This window comes from Struthio camelus, chromosome 20 (genome assembly GCF_040807025.1).
Source record: "Struthio camelus isolate bStrCam1 chromosome 20, bStrCam1.hap1, whole genome shotgun sequence".
In the NCBI taxonomy this organism is placed as follows: Eukaryota; Metazoa; Chordata; class Aves; order Struthioniformes; family Struthionidae; genus Struthio; species Struthio camelus.
In genome coordinates, this window is record NC_090961.1 from 7,539,423 (window position 1) to 7,554,202 (window position 14,780).

The 14,780-nt window shown below is 54.0% G+C and overlaps 2 protein-coding genes and 1 long non-coding RNA gene across 4 annotated transcripts; 2 read left to right on the top strand and 1 right to left on the bottom strand.

The window, feature by feature from the left end:
• The first annotated feature begins 5 nt into the window (after positions 1-5).
• Positions 6-2,901, top strand: LOC138061749 (uncharacterized). Its single transcript, XR_011135658.1, has 3 exons — positions 6-130; positions 477-569; positions 2,763-2,901. It is a non-coding gene; the product is annotated as an uncharacterized lncRNA (long non-coding RNA).
• On the bottom strand, positions 826-6,664 carry TRUB2 (TruB pseudouridine synthase family member 2). Of its 2 annotated transcripts, XM_068915245.1 has the most exons (8): positions 6,539-6,664; positions 6,336-6,452; positions 6,177-6,251; positions 5,555-5,616; positions 4,940-5,021; positions 4,279-4,351; positions 3,672-3,808; positions 826-2,917 (listed from the first exon to the last, which is right to left on the bottom strand). In XM_068915245.1, the coding sequence occupies exons 1-8, from the start codon at positions 6,648-6,650 to the stop codon at positions 2,628-2,630; spliced, it is 948 nt and encodes a 315-aa protein (XP_068771346.1). In that variant the 5' UTR covers positions 6,651-6,664; the 3' UTR covers positions 826-2,627. The 2 variants fall into 2 exon arrangements, with proteins under 2 accessions (XP_068771346.1, XP_068771347.1); XM_068915246.1 differs by lacking the exon at positions 6,177-6,251 and having other exon boundaries at positions 6,539-6,662.
• Positions 6,665-6,681: 17 nt separating this feature from the next.
• On the top strand, positions 6,682-13,782 carry COQ4 (coenzyme Q4). Its single transcript, XM_068915247.1, has 7 exons — positions 6,682-6,766; positions 7,560-7,741; positions 8,272-8,368; positions 10,070-10,172; positions 10,527-10,656; positions 11,632-11,725; positions 12,416-13,782. The coding sequence occupies exons 1-7, from the start codon at positions 6,693-6,695 to the stop codon at positions 12,576-12,578; spliced, it is 843 nt and encodes a 280-aa protein (XP_068771348.1). The 5' UTR covers positions 6,682-6,692; the 3' UTR covers positions 12,579-13,782.
• Positions 13,783-14,780: the final 998 nt, after the last annotated feature.

Sequence of the window (14,780 nt, forward strand, 5' to 3'; positions counted from 1 at the left end):
AGAGCCTATAAAAAAACCTGGGAACAAATCCTTAAAACTATATTCTGAGACAACTGTAACATCTATTATTCAGATGCTTTTCTGAGGACTCTTAATGGAGACAACGTAGCAGCACTGATATCAGTCACGGGTAGGTGGAGAATTACTTTTGCTTATTTCTAAGTGCAGAGTCACTGTGAAAGCGAGCGGTGTCCTAGTCACAAAATTGTTGAGAGCATTAATGTTTCCGTGTCAGGTGTTAGGAATGAGGGTGACTGTACAACCTAAATTTGGCTACTTTGTGCAGCTCTGTATGATAAAGTGCTGTAACGACTGCATGTCTGTTGTCCCTCCTTCACTCAAGCTTGATGTCCTTCTACCCATTCCTACTTCTAAGGCCTTCCTGTCAAGTTAGTTTCCCCCTTGTCTCCAGTCAGGCCTGTGTTGCAGTCTGCTTTTTACATCCAAATTCAGATCAAATCAATCTCTCTTCATAGTGTTTGGAGATCAGAAAAGTCACAAAGGCGGCTGCTAGGAAAAGAGAATTACTTTGTGCTCTCAGTTCTGGGGCTGGCACAGAAGCATCACTAGTAAGTATCTTATTTTGGGGAGAGGGGCTAAAGCAGGGAGACAAAGTCTGCATGTTCTGTGATGCATTCAAGCAAGCCTCTGCTGATGTGCACCCATGCTTCTCTGAAGGGTATTTACTGTGGCCACGTAAGAATGGACTCTCATGGGGATGCTTGCAGGTATACCCTTCCCATTATAATCCCCTCTTGCCAAGTCTAGAAAGCTCCTGTGTTTTTTGGAATAGCTTTAAGGAGAAAAAAAAAATCACAAGAATGCTAAAACTGAAAAATGCCAGCTTTGTTCTCAAAACCCACATTGTTGTTTTGGCTGACATTTTTTTTTTTATGCAAAAGAGTTGGTTTAGCCTGGAACATTCCAAACCAAAATGTTAACTTAGCAATAGCACAAGCAACTGAAAATGTTTTTTGCAAGGAAAAGTATGTACAGAAATTCCTTGACTTTGTTAGGTGTGAGCCATGTGGTGGGAAGCATATTCCACTACCAAAGTTATTTAAGGTGTTGGAAATTAAGGAAAGGACTGAGAAGTCTCCTCTTCCTGCTCTTGTAGGAACATTAGGGTTAACATTTGCAGCTGTAGCCATGCAAGTGTTCTGCACAGCTCTCATTTCACGCTTCTGCAATGACTGGTTTACCCTCTGGTTAGCACAAGACAACTGTCCATGGAAGGTGTCCTGATCTTGGTCCCTTGTCCTCAGAGGAGGAATGCACAGAAAACCAGCCAGCTGAAGTAAGAGCAACTGCCCCTTGGCAAGTCTCTGTGGCTCTGTAGCTGGCACGATAATGTGCCACGTGGCAGCAGCTATGCTCCACTGCTGCTTTGGCTGCTCTTTACACTACAGTGCAAGGAGACCTGGAACAACTGAAAAATTCCAGGGCTGAAGTTAATGACTTCTCACATGCTTCAGGACAGGGCTGGAACCTACCGCTTAAGGTAATTCCTTCATCACAGTCCCCTTACTGCTCTTCCCAGAGTCACTTCTCTTACCTTAATGGCTCTGGAGGAAAAAAATATGCTTGCCTTTGCCCAAATCCGGAAGAGGAATGGGTCAAATCTCTTCTTACTGCTAGGAGTTCTCTATGTATTAGATCTTCAGGCTCTCTAGGTAAAATATATAGCTGCAAAAATAGCGAGTGTAATAATAGCGAGTATACCTTCAGATTATAATTTAGATTTAGAAAGAGCATGTTCGCTCTGTTAAGTCTTTTTGTTAAGTCTGATCCATATATAAGAAGCTAATAGAGAACAGGCTGTATCACAGTTTTTTGCTGAAGGGTAGAACTCACAAGACAACGTCTGCATGCAGCTGCAAGATACTACAGACCCCCTAAACAACTTTGGTTCCTCAGCCAAAAAACAAAATCAAATAAGCAGCATGCACTCTTTTGAGTCAATGTACTCTTCTACAAGCACTGAGCCAAGAGAGAGCCTCTTTCCCCTTACGTCACTTTTAGTTCTGTTTTATTTCTTCTGTTTTCATCTTATGCATCAGTCCCCCTATCACAAGCTTCTTCCACCTGCCTACTTTGGATATGAACGTTTCCTCTAGTTACTTTAAGTGAGCTGTGTTTTCTCCTGCACATCCCTCTCTCAATTTGGTTGATTTTGAGCTCCTGTGTGCCTGAAAGTTAGGCTAACACAGAGAAAATACTGTGCCACAATAACACAGGGAAAATTCATGCAGTAGTTAAGTTACACTGCTAGCTGCAAGGAACAAACAACGCTGCAATAAAGGGAATGCAGCTCTGTAAGACACTATTTCCTGCTGCTAAAAAATTTGGAGAGGGGTTTTTACATCCCTTAGCAACCTGCTGTTCCCAAAGTCAACAGGAATGTTGGCACAGCAACTCCTGTTAATGAACTGTTTGCAATGCTTTAAAAAAAATTTTACAGCCTGTCAATGAAAAAAAACACCTCTCTGATTAAAGTCATCTCAAGGAAAGGGTGGAAGTGAACTGCAATTAACCTCTTTCCTTCTGCTGTCCATCATTCTGTCAGCATGTGGCTATGTTATTGTGTTACGGAGATCACTTGTGGATGTTCCCTCCATAGCATACGCTCAGCTGTCTGCAGCCTGGGCCATCTCGGTGTCTGTCTTATGAAGAACACTTTTATCTCGAGGACCTAGTGTTTTCTCTATCTCTGTTTTCACTTTAAGCTGACAGTCCCAAATTGCATTCTGGATGCTCTGCAGGTTCCACTGTGTTCTCAGGAGAGCATCATCCAGTGTGAAAACACCGTCACGAATTCTTCGCACTTGTGTGCACACTGCAGATGATTTCAGCTCCAGACCAATCTCATGAACCATTTTTCGGAGGTACTGCTGAGTCTCATGCAAACAATGGATTTCTAGAAGGACAGAGAGATTCTTTCAGAAGAAGCAAAGCATTCACACAAACCCGGACCTGGTCTGTAAATCCAGACATCACTTACAGGACACGGTTCTACTGAACTAGTCCTTTCAGCATAAGGGACTATTTAGCATACAGCACAGGTAAGTCATGATTTTCTGGAATACTGCAGAATGTCCCACCAAAAGTAAATATTTTCTAAAACAAACCCATAGATACAGGAGAGCAAGAGAGCGATTTAGGTATTTCAAAGTGGATAAAAACAGGTACCTTATTAAATAAGTCAAATAATTTGTAAGGAGTAGGAGATTGACTCCAGAAAAGCAAGCCGAGCCTAAGCCCTGAACATTACACTAAAATATGAGGATAAGGAAGAATTCTCCTCCATAGTTATTCACTACGAAAGACTTCTTACATCCTTCTAAGTGAGTTGGAAGTGGCAGAAAAAAAGATAGCGAGCTAGGTGCATAGCTGGTTTGATTCACTATAGCAACTTCAGTGCTGCAAAGGTTCCAAACGTTGCCCTACCAAAAAGTCTTTACCCTGAACGAAAAAGTTCATCTAGCAAGGATTCTTCTTTGCTCTCAGTAACTATAAATCATGGATCTCTCTGCAGGGATTATCAGCTACCAGTCGATACAAAGTTCTCACCAACCGATTCTGCATAAGTCATTAGTAAGAAACTGAAGTTCATCAATAATTTGTCATAGTAAGTGCTCAGACTGCCCTCATACATGTTGCACCAGTCCTACCTAGCTGGAATTCAGGAAGAGTAAACTGGAGGCATCGAATTACTGTGATTATTGGAGGACTTTTTCCCATGGGGCGAATTAACCCTTTGACAGCCAGCTCATATGCCTCTTGAGTTTTCATATCAATGTTAGAATGCCTGGAAAAAGAAAAAAGGAGCAAAGCAGACGTTTAGTACACATCTCCAATTAGATTAAAAATATCTCCACTCACAATAAAGCAGAGCTGCAATTTATATTCTTAAAACTGCCTATGTGTTCAGTTAAATTTTGCACACATTTTAATGCTATCAAATATGTAAGATAAGCCAGTAAGATAGCAGAGTTTGGAAGGGAGGTACTTGGTCATGTCTACAAAAAAAAAAAAAAATGTAGGCCCTAATGTAGCTAATAGCTCCAAACGTAACTGGAGATTCAGAACACAATAGACTTTTTAATTGCATCTTTTCACCAGAGTACAGAGCACTTAAAGTAACTTCTCTCTGCTCCTGTCCAGGACTCCAGCCTTTAAATGCTCTGTTTCTGGCATAGAAAATCATCTCTTTGGTTTTAAAAGAGTAGCCAAGATGGGTCAGGTCAGGTCAGCTGCATTTCCCGATTGGATACGTACATCAATAGGGCCTTATGATTTGTTCCTTGAATGACAGCGAGAATCCGTTCCAGCTTTTCCCTTGTGATATGATCTGCAAATATTAAGGTAAAAACAAGTTCTCAATTACCCATCCAGAAACTGGAAAGAGACAGAAGCTTGAAATGTGCCATCAGGGTATTACTATCTCTTTGGCAGGCAGTTACATCTAAATAGGCTGATGAGAACCTCGGAAAGGTGGTTTCAATTGAGGAGAGTCATTTCTACTCACTGTATCATGCCAATACACAAAGTAGCATAACCTTGGACTACAAAAGGAAGAATCTTGTTTTTTCAATTGAATTCAAGATGTTGGCTCCAATTTCTCCTATCAGGTGTTTGGAAAATTTAATTCAGTGAAAGCTTCTATCCGCTATCTCTAGATACTGTTTACATGGAGATCCGGGTCCCACCCATTCCAGTAGCAACCACTGTAATCGGGACTCACGTTGGCTTTGTGTACGGCAGCTGTATTTAGCACAGCTGGACTAACAGGGCTGCACGCGTGAATAAAGATTAGAAAGCATTCAGGGCATACCTTTTATCATGCAGTTTACCTGATGACATGTTTTGCTCTTAGTTGGAATGCAACTTGTTTCGTGTTCTGTGTTTTTTTTTTAAACACACCAGTTCAGTTTCTTACCAAATGTTGTCTTCTCTACTAGCTTCCCTGTATCTGAGAAGTCATCTGTGGCCTTACCAAACAGCCCACCAACGGTGTAAACCTTCAAGAGGAAAGAGAGCGCAATTTATGGAAGAAAGACTGCAAGCAATTGAGTAGTGACATTCTACCGTGCAGCTGCTAGAAAATGCAGGCTATGATGATGTCGCACTAAGAGAGCAGCATACTGTGGACGTCGGGCTGGGTCTAGATGCTCACGTGAAGGATGAAATACTGGACCCAGAAGAGCTCTCAAAAAGGCTGGTGGGTTTGAGGCTCAGAAATAGAATCTCAGTCAACTTTGTGACAGCAACGCAACCTCTTCCTCCCTGAAGCAGCTCCTTGAGGATCCTGCAGTCTCATCTGAGGATTTTTAAGACGTACCATCGCTGCATAGAAAGCAAACTCCCCGGCCTCTAAAGGAACGTTTACCGTCACTCGTTCTCAGTGTTTGCCCCTGCCACGCGCGTTAGTAACTCACGTTTACCTCCTCTTTGCTGCTACTGTTTCTAACACGGACAGTTTGGGGCAGCGAGGCAGGACTCAAGCAGGACATTGCCCGCCGACCTTCTGGGCCCGCTCAAAGCCATCACGTACCTTAGTCAGATGGCAGTTGTACAGATCAGTGAGCAGCTTGTTCCCGTGGCCTATGCCAAGCACTGAAACACAAGAGACAGCGGAAACCGTCGCACGTCACTTCTGCGGAAGCACCGATGCAGCGCCGCACACCTATGGCACTTCCCTTCCCCCCCTCCCATGGACGGAGGGGACAAACCTCTGCCTGAGAAACGCCGTCAGACCCCCACCCCGCGGCCGGACTTCGCTTTGTCCAGGACTTTGCACCCGGGGACCACAAGGCAACGAGCTCAGCAACGCCGGCCGCGGCGGGCCCCCCTCGGCCGCCGGGGCAGGGCGAGCGGCTGGCGCAGGCCGTCGGCCGCGGCGTCGAAGCTGCGCGAGGCGGCAGCGCCGCCCGCACGAGGCGTCAGCGCCGCTTGAGGCGTCAGCGCCCTCAGTCCCGCCCGCCCGAGGCCTCAGCACCACCCGCACGAGGTGTGGGCGCCGCTCGAGGCCTCGGCGCCGCTCCGCCTCGGCTCCCGCCGCCCTTCCGCATTCGCGCTCGCCCCGAGGCGGCGGGAGGCCCGGGGGTGTCGAGACCCCCCCCCACACGCCCCCGGCGAGCGAGGCCCTTCCCGGGCGAGCGCCCAGCCCAACCTACCGAGCACCCCCGAGGCCTTCGCGTCCAGCCGGTGCCCCGCGCCCATCCGCAGCCGCCGGAACCTCGGGCCTGTAACTGCAGCGGAGGGCAGGGGGGGTCGGGGCCGGGCTCGCCGCCCCCGCGTGTCCCGTCCCCCCCCCCCCCCCCGACGGCTCTTACCGAGGGGGTGCTCGGCCAGCACGGGCACGCGGGTGGCCACCAGCCCCGGGGCCGCGCCGCCGCCCGGCAGGAAGCGGACGTGGAGCGGCGGGGGCCGCCGCGCCGCCGCGTTCAGCTCTGCGGGACGGCGAGAGCGGCGGTGAGGGGGGGGGGCCGCCGGCCGCCCCCCCCCCCCCCCGCCGCCGCCCCCCGGCCCCGCTCACCGCGCAGCAGCCGCGCCTCCACGGCGCCGCGCACGCCGTCCCACGCCACCCCCGGCGGCTTGTACACGGCGAACAGCCCCGACGGGAAACCCCGCGCCGCCGCCGCCGCCATCGTCCCGTCCCGCCCCGCGCGGCCCCGGCGCTTCCGGGCGCGATGCTGGCGGGGCTGCGGCGGGCGGCGGCGGCGCGGGCCCGGCTGAGGCCGGCGGGCGGCGGCTCCCCAGGCAAGTGTCCCTGGCGGGGCCTCGTCCTGCCGCCGCGGGCCCCTGCTCGCCCCGCGGTTGGCCCCCGGCCGCCGCCCCCCTCGCCGGGCAGCCCGCAGGCCCGGGGGTAGGACCCCTGCTCACCCGGGGGGGTTTTTTTGGGGGGGGGGTGCCCGCCGCCTCGGCGAGGGCCCTTTGCGCCCCTCGGGCGTCGCGCCCCTCGGCGGGGCCTCTGCTCGAGGGCCCTTGCGGCACCCGGGTGACAAGTCCCCCAGCAGGCAGCCGGCAGGCCGGGTTTGGGGCACTTCTTGCCCTGTTTTGGGGTGCCCACCACCTCCGTGAGTGCCCTCATGGCAGCAGGGAGCCGGCAGGACCAGGTAGGACCTTGCTCAGCCATTTTTGGGTGCCCACCACCTCTGTGAGTGCCCTCATGGCACCTGGGTGACACATCCCTCATCAGGGAGCTGGCAGGACCAGGTAGGACCTTGCTCAGCCATTTTTGGGTGCCCACCACCTCTATGAGTGCCCTTATGGCACCTGGGTGACGCGTCCCTCATCAGGGAGCTGGCAGGACCAGGTAGGACCTTGCTCAGCCATTTTTGGGTGCCCACCACCTCCGTGAGTGCCCTCACGGCACCCAGGTGTCGCACCCCTCACCAGGGAGGCGGCAGGCCCAGGTTTGGGGCACTTCTTACCCTGCTTTGGGGTGCCCATCGCCTCCACGAGGGCCCTCTCCACATCCGAGTGACGAACCCCTCAGCAGGGAGCTGGCAGGGCCACCCGCTCACGCAGCCCTCCGGGGCCCTCTCTGCAGGCAGGGTATGTCTGAGCCATGCCGAGCCCCAGGTGGCTGCGGGGCGCCCCGCGGAGGACGGACGTGCGGAGGAGCAGGACGGGTGCTACCAGCTGTACCCTGGGCACATCCCCACCAGCCCGCTGCAGAAAGCGCTGCTGGCTGCTGGCTCAGCGGCGATGGCTCTCTATGACCCCTACAGACACGGTAAGCCGAGCCAGGGTGGCTTTTTCCACCTGGGATCCTGTTACTTGCATCCTGCAACTGCTGCCCTGTGTCTCTGCTGGGAGTTTCCAGGGGGGGTTTTATTTCTTCTGCTGGGTGAGACGTTTACTAATGGGGAAGGTGCAGGGCTAAGACCTGCCCCGGGGCAGGATGCTGTGGAGGAGAGGGGTGCAGGATTCCCCTGCACCCCCTAAGCATCTCCTGCCAAGCCCTGTGATGCCAACCAGCCACATCACACTCCTTGTTCTCCCAGGCCTGGAAAGAGCACCTCGCACCCGCTCTCACGTCCCTCCCTGTGGGTCAGACCAAGCAGCATAACCCTGAGGTGGGCAGTCCGTCGTTAGCGTTAACCCTGGGTGCCTTTCTTTGCCACAAGCTTCCTGCGTGGTCCTGGCCAATGCGTTGCCTCGTTTCCTCACCTATCATATGGGGACAGCTGGGTGATGTAAAAATAAATACATTGGATGCTGTGTGTCTGCTGCTCTTGGGTCACTGCCCGGTCTCTCTTTCAGACATGGTGGCGGTCCTTGGGGAGACAACGGGCTGCCTTGTCCTACCGAACCTGCGAGACAAGATGAAACACGATCCTGAAGGTTACCGCATCCTCCAGTGCGTCCCTCCTCATCCCTCTCTCTGCGTCCATGGCTTGTGGGGAGGGAGGCACCTGACCAGTGCGTTCCTTGGTCTGTGTGAAGGGCGAGTCCTGCACTTCCTGTCCTAAAAGGGGCACAGGCATTTTGTTAGTTTTAATCCTCCAGTTTGTTTACTTTACTTTATTTTTAACCATCGCAAGAGCTCTGTGGCAAGTCTAAGGGCAACAGCACAAACGTCACTGGAGCCCAGGCCTATTTCAAGCGCTGGTGTCTGTCTGTTCTGCTTTGCTCCTGTAACTGGTAGGCGCCTTCTCTCTTAGCTGTGATAAAATCCATGGATGTGTTTTTTCTCCCCTGTGTCTGCTGCTGCATCTCCTTGCATTGAAGACTTCATCACTTGCTGGTCTGCTTTCCCTTTAGACACTTCTGTACTTTATTTCCGGGTGCCCGTGGCATCTCCCTAAGCTATGAAATAAGGGCAGTTCTCATGTCATTCTTGTTAGTCTTGATCACTCTTGCCTCCATGTCTGCAGGGAATTGTTGAGCACAGTAAGGCTGGGGACAAGGAGGGACTTCCTGAGCCTCTTATTAACCAAGATCATCTTACTGTTTATTTACTTTCCTTTTCCCTTCTCCTGGTTATTTGTTACGCCTGGTGCCTGTGGTATGCTTGATCCCAGCTGCGCCATGAACTGTCTGGGAGAAAGGGTGCCTTTTGTTGTATGTTGGTACGTACAAGGCAGGGCAGCCTGATCCTGCCTGGGGCTCTGGACGCTAACCCAGCAAAGTGTGCAGAGCACCGGGAGAGGGGGCTGAGTCCTAGAGAAACTGCTCAGGGAGGGGACGACAAGATACCAAGGACTGAGGACAAATGAAATTCCCACCTATTCCTTGCCTCACTGGTGTCACAGGGGTTTGCAGCAGTCTGATTTGTTCACGCATGTCTTTTTTGTTTTTTAATCCCCTAAATTGATGAGGTCCCTTTGACACCGAAAGTGGCACCAGAAGTGCCTGCAGCCACAGTAAAGCTCTTGCAAGTCCTGCTTACCTCCCTGCTGCCTCCACTCCAGGAGCTGAGCAGCTTCTTGATCCACTGCAAGGCTCTTACAAGGGGAAGAGTTTCTTCTGTGGGCAGAAGTGAAGGAGCTTTTATTTCGTTTCAGGGCTTCGCAGTACCTGTTTGCCAACAGCCTGGACAGTAGACCTGTCTGTGCACAGCTGCCACGTAGCTCATGACGAAAACCCAAACAGGAGAGAAATTAAATCTGCATTTAGAACAAATTCACTCCCTTCTGTAGGGTTGTTCCTTTGAAGTTCTGGCTGCTTTGCAGGAGCGATGAAGAACCTGCTCCCCTGGGCTGCTCCTGCTGTTGCTGGGGGGGAGCTGTGCCTGGCTGCCAGCCAGCAGGGCAGCGTTTCAGGGTCACTGTGCGTGAAAGATTGATGCTTTTCCAAGCAGAGTTGCTGAAGGGGAGCAAGACGAGAGCTCTGTTCTTGCCAAGGCTTCAGGCATTTCCTTCAAGCATTTTGTGGCCTAGTCACAGCAATAGAAATGAGGATGGTGCTATCCCTGTAGGGATTGATGAGGATCCATGCAAGGAAAATGCCCAGGAAGGGCAGAGGCAGGGGATGGGGGTTTCCAGGACCGGTTTTTCTCCAGGTCACCCAGATGTGAGTGTTTCACTGGGAGACTTAATGACTTGCTTTCCGCTTTCAGGGAGCGGCCTCGCATCCGTCTCTCCACCCTGGACGTGAACAGGCTGCAGGGGTTGCCGGATGGCACGTTGGGCCGAGAATACATCCGCTTTTTGGATGACAACGTGAGTGTGGGATTTTGCAGGGCACAAATGGCTGGAGTCCGTACCTGTGCCAGGAGCATGCACGAGCACTGGAGGGAGCTTGGAGTCACAGAGGAACCTGTAGGGAGCCCCCAGAAAATGAAAGGGGTTAATGAACCGAGACTCAGGAGGCTGACCTGTGGTGCTGGGGGTTGGATGTTGGTGGATATGTCACCGACGCTGTGCGGGCCTTGGTTTTCATGTGTGATACTGACCCAGTCATAAATGTCTGCAAGATGTGTAGATGGAGGGGGCTGGAAATTGCTGTTCATTAGAAAGTGAGAGCAGAACGTTGAGTTTTAGAGGGGGCTGAACTGGGCCCCTTTGGATTTGCAGAAGGTTTCTCCGGACACGCGGATGCCAGCCAAGTTTGTTGATGATGAAGAGTTAGCATATGTGATCCAGAGGTACCGGGAAGTCCACGACCTGATGCATACCCTCCTGGGCATGCCAACCAACATGCTAGGTGAGCGGAGGTGGGCCAGGAGTGAGGGGGAGCACAGAGCTGAGCAAGGAGGCAGGAGGGGGCTCAGACCAGCACCAGGGCTCAGAGGTCTGTGCTGTGAAACCCCAGTGATGATGCTCGGCCACCTCTTCTGGGGACTGAGCAGGCTAGGCGGGTTGGACTCCCTGATCCTCAGCCCAGGGAAGTGTGCTAGGGGGTTTGCATCCTCACTGCCCTGCATGGCTGGTGACCCAAGAGGCCACGGGCCTTGGACATCTGCCCTCCATCACCTTTCCCCCACTGGGAGAGGCGCTCCCAGAGCCCTGGGCACAGGCGGTCACTGTGTGGGTGGGTGCGTGCTTGCAGCCCAGCAGTGAGGGTGGCACCAAGGGAGGGTTGTTTCGCAAGCTGACAAAGACAGAAGTGTGGAGGGTTGCTGGTTGTTTCTTATCTGCACATCTCCATGCCCTTTCCTCTCCTTTTGCGAGTGACTCAGTAGCAAGTCACAGACTGAGCCTTGCTGATGAGCTGGTGGGAACCGGCATTTCAGGTCTCTCTCTCTTAAGCAGGCCTTGGCTGAGATGTGGCAGTATTTGAAAAAGGTCTTTCCCAACTGAGAGATGGGGAGAGCCATGTGGGAAGATCAGGCTGGTGGGGAGCTTTGCTAAGCTGCGCAGCAAAGCCTTTCCCAAGCTAGCGGAGCGCTGGCTGTTCGGTCCTGCTCTCCCAGGGGCCTGGGCCCTCCCTTTTGAGGGAGTAATGCGTGATCAGTCGTGCCCTGGTGGGGGATTAGGCTGCAGCCAGGGCCGCAGAGCACAGCCAGACTTAGGGGCTGGGGCGCACTTCCGAATCCTGCTGTGTAGACAAGTGCGACAGATGTGCAGCCATCTTTGTGAAGGGGACAGGTCTGGCAACCCGCTTTCTGTGGTTGCACAGCCCTGTCTAGCCCTTGACCGCTTTGCTGTGCCTGCTGAGCATCTCCCTGTGTCTTCCCAGGGGAGGTCGTGGTGAAGTGGTTCGAAGCCATCCAGACGGGGCTGCCCATGTGCATCTTGGGCGCAGCCTTCGGCCCCGTTCGTCTTAACACACGGTAGGCACCGCACCCGACGCGATCTGCTGAGGAGGGAGTCCCTGCCCTGGGGACGTGCCAGCCTTGGTGATGCTTTCCAGAGTCCTCTGAGGAACAAAAGGGTGACACCACTAGTCTGCAGTAGAGAGGCGGACGGGGATCCCTGATGTCTGCCTGCTGCTCTGCCACTGTGGTCCAGAGAAACGGTGGCAGCGGGAGGCTTGACTTTGCCTGGTCACTGAAGCAGGAAATGATGAAGCGGAACATGATTCCAGTGTTCCTCTGTTCCATCTGCTTCCAGTGTTCCTCTCCTGTGCCCCTGTCAGCAAGTCCCCTCCTGGCTGTGCCGGGCAGGAGGAGGGATGTCCAGGCTTGGTCACCCCGCTGGCTGGGCACATGGTCAAAGCCAGCAGGACTCTTAGCATGCTGGCAGCTCTTCCCAGCCCCGGCACATCTGTTTTGGTGGCTCAGCACAGTGTGGGGATTACTTATTAAGCTGAGTTCTAGTCTTGGGTTTGCTTCTGACTGTGACCTTCCCAGCCCACTGTCCTCTTCTATGCCTCAGTTTCCCCTGTGAGATAAGCAGCAGGATGGCTAGAAGGGTGGAAGGGCTTGTGGTATGGAGGGTGCTGTGGACGTGCAGGGTTGGCATCTGCCTGGGATGGGGACTTGGAGAAGCAAATCAAACCCTTTCTGCACTTTTTGTTCCAGAAAGCTGCGGGTCCTGGCTACGGAGCTGATTCCCTGGGCGATTCGGAGCGGGCGCAACGCCAACTGTATCCTCAACATCTACTACGAGCGGCGCTGGGAACAGACAGTGGAATCCCTGCGAGAGGAGATTGGCATCTTCCCTCCCCCGGCTGTTCGAGTGTGAGAGCTCAAGGACTGGGGAGGGGATGGGGGATCCCCAACTGGCGAACAACAACCGCTCCCCTGCAGCGTTTCATCTGCTGCTGCTGCAGGAGCACAGCTTGGCTCCGCTACCAGCCACCATGGGCCTGATGGCTGAGTTTTCCACTGTCAAGAGCTGGCTCCCTCCTGTTGATGGAGGCCAAGCTGCACCTCCCTGTGCCGTGGCAGAACTTGACCCCTTCTGCCATTTATAATTCGGTGGAGAGATGGCAAGTCCTGCTGTGCCTGTGCCAGCTGAGCTTGGCTGCTTGGGTCCCCCCTGGCAGCAGGGCTCTGAGACTAATGCTCCAAAACACTGGGATGGGGAGGGAAGGGAGCAGCGTTGGCATAAAACAGACCAGAGCGAACTGCCCTTGGCCTTCTGCAGCTGTAAGGCTCTGTAGGTAGATCTGTCCTCCCCTCCCTCCCTCCCTGGGAAGCTCAAGGCTTAAAGCTTTAGAGCAGCCCTGGACTGGAGCTAAACCAGTTGATTTACAAAGCAGCCCAGGGGCAGGTTTGGTGCCTGCAACAGTGAGAGTCAATCCTGCACTGGTGCCTACCTCTGGCCTCCTGCTGCTGGGTAACATGGGACGTGTCTCACGCCTTGGAGACCACGCAGTGAGCAATTGCATGCCTTCGGGAGCAGTTCGGAGATGCACTCGGGGAGCTCTTTCAGACGCAGTGAACTCATGTCCTGACACAGAGCGAGGACGTGGGTGTTGCAGTACAGAGTGTGCCATGGCTGAGTGGCTCTGCCTGACTTCCCTTTTCTCACTGAAAGCAGTCAGAGAAATATCTCTGGATGTTACCTCTGCCGGGGCTGCTGCTCGAGAGAAGACCCCAGGCCGCCATGCCCTCCTGCAGACCCTCCCCAGCACAAAAGCTGAAATCTGCATGATTGCAGTTTTCAGTAGGGATCGTCCCCCTTCTTTTGGCAGCAAAACAATGTGATTGGGAATAAGGGGCTGAATCTTTGGGGAGCAGAGACTGAGGCTGCTCGTGCCATTCACGCTGAGCTGTGTCTGGAAGCTGATTGCTGTCTCGCTTAATTAAACGGGTCTCCAGACTGCCACTGGCTGGATTGTAGAGCTGTCAAGTACTAGGACAGAGCCATGAGGAGGTGGGTCTTTGTACACGGAGGTTTGCTGTGTTGAAATTCCTTTTCAGTTAATAAAATTCATGATGGAGCTTGTGGTTCATTATCCCTCTCCTTCCACCCGCCCCCCTCACCTCCCCTTCTGATCGGGAGATCTGACGTGAAACCTCATCCCTTTTTTACTCCAGACAGGCCTGTTGTTCTTTGTCCGTGGCTGCAGCCGGAAGGAGAGCGGCAGGGCGTGCGTGTGGTGTGCCTCCCCGGGGACCTCGAGCCCGGAGCTGGCTGTGTGCTGGCCCTGTGCGGGGTGGCAGGAGCAGCGGTGCCGTGTGTGGGGCCGTGGTGTCGCGGGGGCCAGCCTGGCTCGCCCGTGCTGCCGACCGCACAGCGCCCTGGTCCTGCTCTCAGATCAGCATCCTTCCTGCCGAGCTTTGCAGGCGCTTGACTGCGTCAATGCTTTCTGGCTGCGGTCGTTGCACAAAGGCCTGGACAGGGGAAGAGCCTGACTGCGGGGGCAGGAGGGGTGCAAGGCTGGGGGTTTCCTACACTCCTGATCCTGGTGCTTTGGGGAGAGGGAAGGGGCGCTGGGGCGGAGGAGCGCCTTCACCGGGGCCTTCAGCGAGGCAGCGGCAGCAGGAGGGCGTTCAGCTTTCCGGGGCGATGCCGCAGCCAGAACGTCCTGCCGGCGTGCTGCGGCCGTCAGCCCGGCTGCAGCAGCGTGCTCGGGGCCGCGGCTCCCTGCTTTGCTCTCAAATCTCTGCTCGGTTTCTCCGGTCTCTTCTGGCTCCCGGGGAGCTGGGTGCGCGGTGGAAGCTGCGGGCTGAGGCCCGGGGCGGTGCGTGCGGCCGGGGGGTACGGCGCGGCCCTGCCGTGAGCTTCAGCAGCCTCTGCCGGGATGGTGGAGCAGACGGTGCGGCAGGAGCTAAACCTGTTTTTTGGCCTGCGCTTCTGAGCAGTCCCTGGGGCCGATGGCATTGCTTGCTTCTTCCCCCACTCGCCCCTAGCTGCCTCCCAAGTTCAGCTTCTTCCCTCGACCTCCTGAGTCGATGCAAGGGCTCCCCTGGCTGGGAAACCACCCCTGAACTGAGC

Excerpts from the sequence above, each read along its gene's own strand:
- TRUB2 (XM_068915245.1), bottom strand. The coding sequence starts at position 6,650 with ATGGCGGCGGCGGCGGCGCGGGGTTTCCCGTCGGGGCTGTTCGCCGTG. Across the intron at positions 6,252-6,335 it reads GCTGGCCGAGCACCCCCTCG|TTACAGGCCCGAGGTTCCGG; the intron begins GTAAGAGCCGTC and ends CCTCCGCTGCAG. Across the intron at positions 5,022-5,554 it reads ACAACTGCCATCTGACTAAG|GTTTACACCGTTGGTGGGCT; the intron begins GTACGTGATGGC and ends TTCCTCTTGAAG.
- COQ4 (XM_068915247.1), top strand. The coding sequence starts at position 6,693 with ATGCTGGCGGGGCTGCGGCGGGCGGCGGCGGCGCGGGCCCGGCTGAGG. Across the intron at positions 7,742-8,271 it reads CTATGACCCCTACAGACACG|ACATGGTGGCGGTCCTTGGG; the intron begins GTAAGCCGAGCC and ends TCTCTCTTTCAG. Across the intron at positions 10,173-10,526 it reads TCCGCTTTTTGGATGACAAC|AAGGTTTCTCCGGACACGCG; the intron begins GTGAGTGTGGGA and ends TTGGATTTGCAG.